Source organism: Crocuta crocuta, unplaced genomic scaffold, assembly GCF_008692635.1.
Source record: "Crocuta crocuta isolate KB4526 unplaced genomic scaffold, BGI_CrCroc_1.0 scaffold50, whole genome shotgun sequence".
Classification (NCBI taxonomy): Eukaryota; Metazoa; Chordata; class Mammalia; order Carnivora; family Hyaenidae; genus Crocuta; species Crocuta crocuta.
The window spans coordinates 6,121,471-6,131,103 of record NW_027527428.1 but is presented as its reverse complement, the minus strand read 5'-3'; the positions used below and the strand labels follow the sequence as shown (position 1 = coordinate 6,131,103).

The 9,633-nt window shown below is 48.3% G+C and overlaps 1 protein-coding gene across 1 annotated transcript in view; it reads right to left on the bottom strand.

Moving 5' to 3' along the window:
* CCDC40 (coiled-coil domain 40 molecular ruler complex subunit) overlaps window positions 1–7,963 on the bottom strand; it is a 36,375-nt gene extending 28,412 nt beyond the window's left edge. The window contains exons 1-4 of the mRNA XM_077755216.1: window positions 7,842–7,963; window positions 6,955–7,416; window positions 2,015–2,159; window positions 197–369 (exon numbers count right to left, since the gene is read on the bottom strand). Coding sequence (XP_077611342.1) covers window positions 197–369; window positions 2,015–2,159; window positions 6,955–7,416 — 780 coding nt within the window. The 5' untranslated portion in view covers window positions 7,842–7,963. The remainder of the gene's footprint in view (window positions 1–196; window positions 370–2,014; window positions 2,160–6,954; window positions 7,417–7,841) is intronic.
* Between the last annotated feature and the right edge of the window lie 1,670 nt (window positions 7,964–9,633).

Genomic DNA, 9,633 nt, shown 5'->3' with positions numbered 1-9,633 from the left:
AAAAGACGACGCTTCACAGAGCACTGGCCCAAACCGTGCGGACACAGTGCTGGGTGGGTGAGGGCCAGCGCCGGCTGGGGTGGGGCATGGGGTGTGCGGAGCCAGGCAGAGGGAGCCTAAGCAGCAGGCTAAGGGGCATCTCTTGTGACCCTCCACGTGTCTAGGGCTCCGCTGAGGCCTGGGAGCGCGTCCTTACGTGGTCTGGGTGCAGAACCATCAGATGGTCTGTGTCTTCCTCCGCCTCGTCGCTGCCCTCGGACTCGGTTCTCTCTGCCGCCTCCTCGGGAGCGCTTAGCTGTTGGATCTGCTCCAGGAAGGCGGGCATGGCGCCTCCCTCGGGCCGGGCCTCGGGCTCATCTGGGCGGACACCTGGGGGGACAGCAAGCCCCACTGAGGGGTTAGTACGGGGCTTGGCGAGGCCGCTTGCAGGTGCCTCGGGCGAGGCTGATTCCCAACCTCCTGCAACATGATGGAAAGAGAGAGAAAACATCCAGCGGGTTGGGGCTCAGTGCTGTTTACAGGGTCTTCTGTTTGCAAATCTTCCGTGTGTTGGTTCACGTGTCCATAGAAAGGATCACATTTTATTTATTTATTTTTATTTGAGAGAGAGAGAGCGTGCATGAAAGGATCACATTTTAGGGGCGCCTGGGTGGCTTAGTCCGTTAAGCGTCAGACTTCGGCTCAGGTCATGATCTCACGGTTCATGGGTTCGAGCCCCGCGTCGGGCTCTGTGCTGACAGCTCAGGGCCTGGAGCCTGCTTCAGATTCTGTGTCTCCCTCTCTCTCTGCCCCTCCCCTGCTCATGCTGTCTCTCTCTCTCTCTCACAAATAAATTAAAAAAAAAAAAGTTAAAAAAATTTAAAGGTAATATGGGGGCGCCCNTGGAGCCTGCTTCAGATTCTGTGTCTCCCTCTCTCTCTGCCCCTCCCCTGCTCATGCTGTCTCTCTCTCTCTCTCTCTCTCACAAATAAATTTTTTTAAAAAATGTTAAAAAAATTTAAAGGTAATATGGGGGCGCCTGGGTGGCTTAGTGGTTAAGCATCTGACTCTTGATTTCAGCTCAGGTCATGATCTCACTATGTGTGAGCTCGAGCCCTGCATTGGGCTCCGTGCTGACAACACAGAGCCTACTTGGGATTCTGTCTCCCTCTCCGTCTGCCCCTCCTCTGTTTGCTCTCTATCTCCCGCTCAAAAATAAATTTTAAAAAAGGTAATGTAATGTATGTTACCTTTAATATATTCCAAGAAGGAAAGGTGTTTTGTATATACTTTTTTAGACACAAATAGTGAGTATTTGATGAAAGTTGGCTTCTTACTGTTTTGTTTGGTTTTGAATGGAAAACGGCTGATAAGATTGACAAGAAATGAAGTATCTGTGAGGCTCCACTGCCAGCTTCCCTATCCACCTGAGCTGCAAAGGTCCCATTCTGTTTTTAGCTCGTTCAGATGTGCGCTACCTTCATGTCACTTGAGGGACGATGCCAGACTTTGTTAGCTGGACCATCCATGCACATGCATCATAAGGAATAAGAAATACCCCGATTTGCTTTCCCCACGTCCCCCACACGGGGACAGAGGACAGGGTGTGTCGAGTGAGCCTCTGAAACTCAGCAAATGCATACTCTTTGGGGTTTCATTGCTGAGCGCCTCTCTGAGACCAGGAGGCAGCAGGAAGTGGCAGTCAGGGGCTGTGGTTTGGACGTCATCTGAGCTCAGTCAAGGCTTGGTTCTGCCACTCACTCGGATAGGCCACTAAATGACTCTTAGGGTCTTTGAAAAGTGCAAGATTGGTTCCTACTTCATCAGGTTACTATGAGGATGAAACCAAATAAAACAGAGCGAATGCTCCATAAATATTATCCCTGTTTTTTAATAACTTTTTTTTGTCTTTAGGCTCATAGCTGAACAGGAAACAAGGTAACAGGTGGCGAATGAGTGGCATTGCTCACACAGAAGGGGACGTGAAGGGGCTTATCCCGTGGACGGCATGAACCCGGCAGGGGCATCGTGGTACCTGGCTCCCGTGTGAAGGGCTCCTCCGTGCTCGAGAGCAGCTCGTCAAAGTCCAAGGACATGATGCTACTTCCCTGGCTCAGTCGGAGATGATGTCGTGCCCCCAGAGGGAAGACTTGTTGCTGGAGCTCTTCCTGAGAGGTTTTCTAGAGCAGGCACAACCAAACCCACATCAACGAGGGCTTATTCAGGACTGAAGTTATTTGATTGTGATCTATTATAGTGTTCAAAATTCAACGTAATTGCTAAAGCAAAACAAAACCATTTGGATATAAAGTTACTTGGGTTTTGCAAAATAGAAAACATCTATGCCCTCGACCCCAGGAATTCAGGAATTCACCTGTCTACATCTGCAGCAAAGTGTAAATGCTGAGGAATGGGTGTGTGTTACATGTGGGGTTCTTTACTCCCTGATGCTGATCTCCCTGGGGATGGTAAGCAACACCTCTGAGCCTCCTCTGTATAGAAGGACGCTGGAAAGCCTCAGCCGCAGGCTAGAGGGCTGCTTCTACTTCTTTTCTTCCAAACCATTCCACTTTAGGGACATTTTGATAAGAAAATGTCTTATCTCTTTCGAATTCAACACCCAAAAAGCATTTCTCCAGTAAAGAAATGGGCAAAAGACATGAACAGACACTTCTCCAAAGAAGACATCCAGACGGCCAACTGACACATGAAAAAATGCTCAACATTACTCATCATCAGGGAAATACAAATCAAAACCACAATGAGATACCACCTCACACCTGTCAGAAAGGCTAACGTGAATAACTCAGGCAACGACAGATGTTGGCAAGGAGGCAGAGAAAGAAGATCTCTTTTGCACGGCTTGTGGGAATGGAAACTGGTGCAGCCACTCTGGAAAACAGTATGGAGGTTCTTAAAAAAATTAAAGATAGAACTACCCTCTCACCCAGCAATTGCACTACTAGGTATTTATCCAAAGGATACAGGTGTGCCGTTTCAAAGGGGCACATGCACTTCAGTGTTTATAGCAGTATCGACAGTAGCCAAAGTATGGGAAGAGCCCATGTGTCCATCTAAAGATGAATGGATAAAGGAGACGTGGTATATATAGACACACACTGGAGTATTACTCGGCAATCAAAAAGAATGAAATCTTGCCATTTGCAACCACGTGGATGGAACTGGAGGGTATTGTGCTAAATGAAATTAACCAGAGAAAGACAAGTATCATATGACTTCACTCATATGAGGACTTTAAGATACAAAACAGACGAACATAAGGGAAGGGAAGCAAAAATAATATAAAAACAAGGAGGGAGACAAAACATAAGAGACTCTTAAATATGGAGAAGAAACAGAGGGTTACTGGAGGGGTTGTGGGGGGCAGCGATGGGCTAAATGGGTAAAAGGCATTAAGGAATCTACTCCTGAAATCACTGTTGCACTATATGCTACCTAACTTGGATGCAAATTAAAAAATAAATAAATACATAAATAAATAAGTAAATAAATAAAATGTCTTCTCTCGATAAAAATGCCTGCCTCCTTTTTAAGTTTAAAAGAGATTCTTGCAATTATATTATTGTTGACGATAATTATTGCTGCTGATGAACTGGTGGGTATTGTTAATAACAATGACCCTGCACAATACCCCGTGAGGCAGGTAGGAGTCACTTCTGTTATCTGGCGGGAGTGGGGGGGGGGCGGGGGAAGCAGCCTCACAGAAGCTAAAGACCCTGCCTGAAGTTCCCATGGTCGCCCAAGGGCAGGTGCAGACTTGGGATGCCTCAACCCCAGCTCACCCTCATTTCTAATACTTTTTCAGATGATGCTGATTCTAGAAACCACCCCCGAGGTATCCAGGACCGTAATGATAGTAGTGGGGGCTCAGAGTCAAAAGCCCACCCTGTGGGGTGTCCAGCAAAGGCTTCTCCCACCAAGAAATCGATAAGCCATCCACAGGCCGATGTGCTCAGCAGCTCCCTCCCAGCAATTCCTGTTCTTTCTAAAGACTGAGCACCAGTCGGGAGGAAGGGAAATCGGGCCCCTCTCAGGTTTGCTTCTCTTCTTCTGGTTATCACATTTGGAAACTGTTTCCCTGTGCGTTTTCTAGAAACTAGACCCAAGGACGGACACTGGGTTTTCCAGCTCACTTCAACAAGTGGCCTACACTTCACATCTCCTGGACATCTTACAAGATGGGGACAGTTGTTGTTTTGAGTTTAATTAGTGGGCATTAAACCGTGTTATTCTCTGAAGTTGTTAACTCTAGGGTTCATCAGGTGCGGCAGGATTGTTGCTTTGTGGTTCAAAATGGCGGCTTTGGAGCAAGAGCGACCGGCACGGCTGCACGACTATGACGGGCAAGTCTGTCCGCCCTTCGCTCATCTGCGCAGCGATGCACAGCCTCCGCCCCACAGGCTTGTTGCCAGACTCACTGAGACAGCACCGTCAAGGGCGTAGGCGCGTCCGGCCCAGAGTCCAAGATGGAGGAATGTAACCCTGCTCCTCACTTTCCTTCCAGAACAACTCAAACCTGAAGCCAGTAGGTGGGGCTGGCCTCACGTGGGGTGAGAAGGCGGGTTCCAGAGGCCGTCCCCGTGAGGGGTCATCACGGCACAGGTGACAGGCCTGGGCCTGGCGACAAGAGTCCCCACAGAGGACGGCCCGGCACAGAGTCGGGGCCCAAACATCCGGGGACTGGCCTGGGTGGGGTTGGCCCCACAGTGGTGATGGTGACTGGGACGGCCCAGTGTGGGGGTGTCACAGTTCAGGTGGGGTGAGGAGGGCCCACTAGAGGGTGGAGAAATGCAGTGAGGGTTATGTCCGGGGGACTGATCAGATTAATAANGGGGGGCACTGCGCTTCTCACTGTTGGAAAAGGAACTTGGAAATCTGGGAAGGGAGGGCATCAGGAAGACCCCACTCGGGGGGGTGGGTTGTGTCAGAGAAAGGTTGGTGTGAGCTATGTGTGCTTGTGTGCGGTGTGTGTGGTATCTGGTGTACATGTGGTGTGTGCAAGGTGTGTGTGTGTGTGTCTTTGATACCGAGAGACCCTGGGGACAGTGACATCCCAGTCAATCAGAAGTGTCTGATTCTAGGGCCAGGCAGTTCTGTGCCAGAGAATGAGAAAGTGCCCCAAGGATGACGGCAGTTAAAAAGCAGAATGATGTGAGTATGTCAGAAGGACACAAAGACCAATTTAAATGGGTTCTCCTCGGCCACATTGGGGATAGTTTCTATTCAGTGTTGTGCCGGAAGTTCTGGCCAGTGTCAGAAGGCAAGAAAAGATATGAAGGGCAACCAGATTTGAAAGGAAGACATTAAACTGCATTTATTCACAAACAACACCATCTTTGCGAAAAGTTGTATGGGTGCTACAGAAACAAAAGCTCTTGGAACTAACAAGGGTGTTGGGGCACCTGGACGGCTCAGCCGGTTAAAGCGACAAGCTCTCGGTTTTGGCTGAGGTCGTGATCTCACGGTTCGTGGTGAGTGAGAGCCCTGCATCGGTCTCTGCGCGGGCAGTGTGGAGCCTCCTTGGGATTCTCTCTCTCCCCCTTTCTTTCTGCCCCTCCCTAGCAGCGTGTTGAGCAATGTTGCTGGATATAAGATCAATATACAAAAATCAGTTGTGTTTCTATATACAATAGAGCAACAAACAATTGGAAGACATTTAAAATACCATCAAAAAATCCAAAACAGTTAGGGATAGATCTTATAAAAGATGGACCTGTACACACTGCTGAGAGAAGTATGAGTTCCTAGAAATATGGTGGTGATCTGTTGTGATTTTTTTCTTCATTTGAAATACTCACTTGCCTATCTTAAACAAAAAGAGCACCTTCCCACACAATTTTGCGCTTTTTTCTTAAGTTTATTTATTTATTTTGAGAGACAGAGATAGTGAGCAGGGCAGGGGCAGAGAGAAAAGGGAGTGAGGATCCCAAGCAGGCTCCACACTGTCAATTCAAAGTCCAATGTGGGGCTTGAACTCACAAGGAATGAGATCATGACCTGAGCCGAAACCAAGAGTTGGACGCTTAACTGACTGAGCCCCGTAGGCATCCCCACACCCAATCTTTCTTAAATGCAACGGGGTAAAGGGTAACTTCGCAGTGAAGGCTGGCACTTTTTCATCAAGGGATCCACACCAACATCATTGGTCATGGGGCAAACTACAATCGTGTGTCATCTAATAGGACAGAAGGAGAATCCACCTGTGAACCTTTCCATGGCATCATAACCCATCATAAAAAGTTCTTCTAATCATACCTCAACTTTTCTTTTTTCTGTCTTTCTTTTTGTTTTTTAAGTAGCTCCACCCCCAGTGTGGAGCCCAACATGGGGCTTGAACTCATGACTCTGAGATCAAGACTTGAGCTGAGATCAAGAGTCAGACGCCTAACTGACTGAGCCACTCAGGCACCCCCATAATTTGATTTTTCTATAAGCCAGTGCTTGTTCAAAAATTAAACAAAAAATAAAAAGAAGGGCACCTGGGTGGCTCAGTCGGTTGGGCATCCAACTTCGGCTCTGGTCATGATCTCACAGTTCGTGGGTTTGAGCCCTACCTCAGGCTCTGTGCTGACAGCTCAGAGCCTGGAGCTGCTTCAGATTCTGTGTCTCCCTCTCTCGCTGCCCCCTCCCCCTCTTGTACGTGCTCTCTCTGTCTCTCTCTCAAAAATAAACATTAAAAAACATAAAAAGAAATGAAAAGAAAATTATGAGACAGTAACTATTGTCATTATACTAAGGGGATGTCAGCATCCCCTTACATGAACCTAGGGTTGGCGAACACCAAAGGTCCAGAAACTCTTGGTGTTCAATACCGGGTCCTGAGACCCAAGTTTGCTAAGAACTTTCTAACAGGAACCACAGTTTGTTTTTACAATGCCTCCTGAGTTCTTCACCCGGGCGACAACCACAGAAGCGATAAAACACTTTTATAAAATAGACCTCAGAGCCACTCACCGATCTGCTAGCCTGGGGTCCGGAAGCATCCTGGCCTCTTTGCTCAGATAAGCCCACTGCTTGCTGGGACGGCTGTGTGGAGATGTCCCCTGCTTCTGTGGGTTCTGAAGGACCGGGGGCTTCTCTGTCTTCAGGAATGGCTTCCCTCCCTGCATATTCGTGCGGGCGTGTGGGGTCCGCTTTGTCCCTCGCCATCTCCTCAAGACTTGTGTATAAATACGTCAGGTCGGTGGAGCTGACTTTCCCTTCAGGCGATGTGCCTTCCATATCGGATTCGAATTCTCCTTCAAATTCAAAATCCTCTTCCATTTCCACTTCTTCAACATTTTCGACTTCCCCATCAATTTCGGTTCCCCCTTCAGCAGGGACTTCCCCAGGAGCGGCAATGTTCTCTTCAGAAAGTTCTGCAGCATCAACAGCCTCTTCGCTTTTCTGGTGACTGCTCTCCTCTGTCGGTGGCATCTGAAGATGTGTGGCATGGAAAAGAATCAGGACACAGGGTAGAAGGCCTGTGATGTTTGACTCTTAATTGTGTAATTACACGGAAGGGAAAATTGCATCTACACATGTCTGCGTGTCACTGAGCGATTATGCTCAATGCTTTATCTGTTCTCTCCAGTGTTCGTGAGTTTTGCGTCCTTTGTTATAGAAACTGAGTTCTGAAAACCTCAGGGTTATCTGAGAAGGAGGCGGGGGCGGAGGGCATTGTGACTAGCCACCAACACTCAACAATTGGGGGGAAGGAAAATGATTTTCTCTGCGATGGTATTGAGTCTGTTCTAGTGCAAGGTGTAGGGTCACTGTACAGTCTCCTGCAGAGCAGCTCTTAACTCTTTAATTCCCAGTAAATACAAGCCCAGCATAACCCACCCCACAGGGAACTTTACCTGATCATCTTCATGACTGTGGTCCTCGCCTTCAACACTCTGGTCCTCGCCTTCAGCACTGTGGTCCACGACTTCCTTACTCTGGTCCTCCTCTCCTTCAGAAGTTGATTCACCTTCTGGCTGAGACCTGGTCGCAGAAATACAGTCTAAGCATTTCAAGTAACAGCGTTCTTTTTCTTAGCATTTATCACCTCCCTGTGTCTGTATATATTCTTATTTACTTGTTCATTATCTGCCTCCCCTCTAGGCTGTTGGCCTAGACTTTGTTATGTTTGTCATGAACCCCGGAACTAGATCATGCCCGTCACATGGAGGGAGGGAGTGCCACAGAAGAGTCGCTCCACGAATGAATGAAAAATAATTATGGAAACATCAAAGGAGAAGTGTAAGTAGATTACAACAGAAAGTCACCCTGAATATACATATACGTGTGTCTAGGACAAAACTGGGGAAAAGAAATACAAAGCAAAAGAATGTTGCACAAAAGGGACAAATATTCTCAAGACACTTGGTTAGTTTCTCCATGATTTTGATAGTAAAAGAATGTCATGACTTACATTCTTTTTTTAAAAATATTTATTTTTTTGGGGGGGAGAGCTCAAAGAGAGAGGGGCAGAGAGAGGGGGACAGAGGATCTGAAGCAGGCTCTGCTCTCACAGCAGTGATGCGGGGCCCACACTCACCAAACCGTGAGATCATGACCTGAGCTGAAGTCAGATGCTCAACTCACTGAGCCACCCAGGTGCTGTATGATTTACATTCTTAAAATTATTTTTTCTTGGGGCGCCTGGGTGGCTTAGTCTGTTAAGCGTCCGACTTTCGCTTAGGTCATGATCTCGCGGTTCGTGGGTTCGAGCCCCGCGTCGGGCTCTGTGCTGACTGCCAGCTCGGAGCCTGGAGCCTGTTTCAGTCTGTGACTCCCTCTCTCTCTGACCCTCCCCTGCTCACGCTGTCTCTCTCTCTCTCCTAGGAATAAATAAAAATATTTTTTTAAATTATTTTTTCTGATTAAAAATATAAGCTTATTTTAAATTTTAAAAAATGTTTATTTTTGAGAGAGAGACACAGAGTGTGAGCAGGAAAGGGGCAGAGAGAGAGAGGAAGAGACACAGAATCTGAAGCAGCCTGCAGCTATGAGCTGTCAGCACAGAGCCGGAGGCGGGGCTCGAACTCACTAACGGTGAGATCACAACCTGAGCCGAAGTCGAAGTCGGAGGCTTAACCGACTGAGCCCCCCAGGCGCCCCCAAACAAGCTTTTTTTTTAATGTTAAACTAATACAGAAGCGTGACACAGACAATGAAAATCCTCTCTGACTTTCCCTCCCCTTCTCAAGGTAACCACTAGTAATGAGATTTAAAGGTACATTCTTTCAGATATTTTTGTACACATTTAACCACACTGCGCAGGCGCGCGCGCGCGCACGCACACACACACACACACACACACACACAGAAAGATCACACTCTACATACTGTTTTCCATTTAGTCTTTTCATTTACTGTAACTTGGAATTCTTTCCATATCAGTACATAGTGCTCACCGAGGGGCTTCCTGACCCGCGGGGACCCCGACCCTTCCCCTCCCGCCCGCAGGCCTGGCGAAGGCGGGGGTCCGCCCTTCCAGGACGGAGGGGCGGGGCCCTGGCCCGAAGAGACCCCCACTCTCAGGCCTGGCAGCAGGCAGAGCCAGCATAGTGTTGCCATGGTTACTGCGGGGCGAGCAAGTCCCGGGGCTCAGGGAGCGGACAGCAGGAGCGAGGGGCGCTGACAAAGGGACTGGAGACGCGGAGG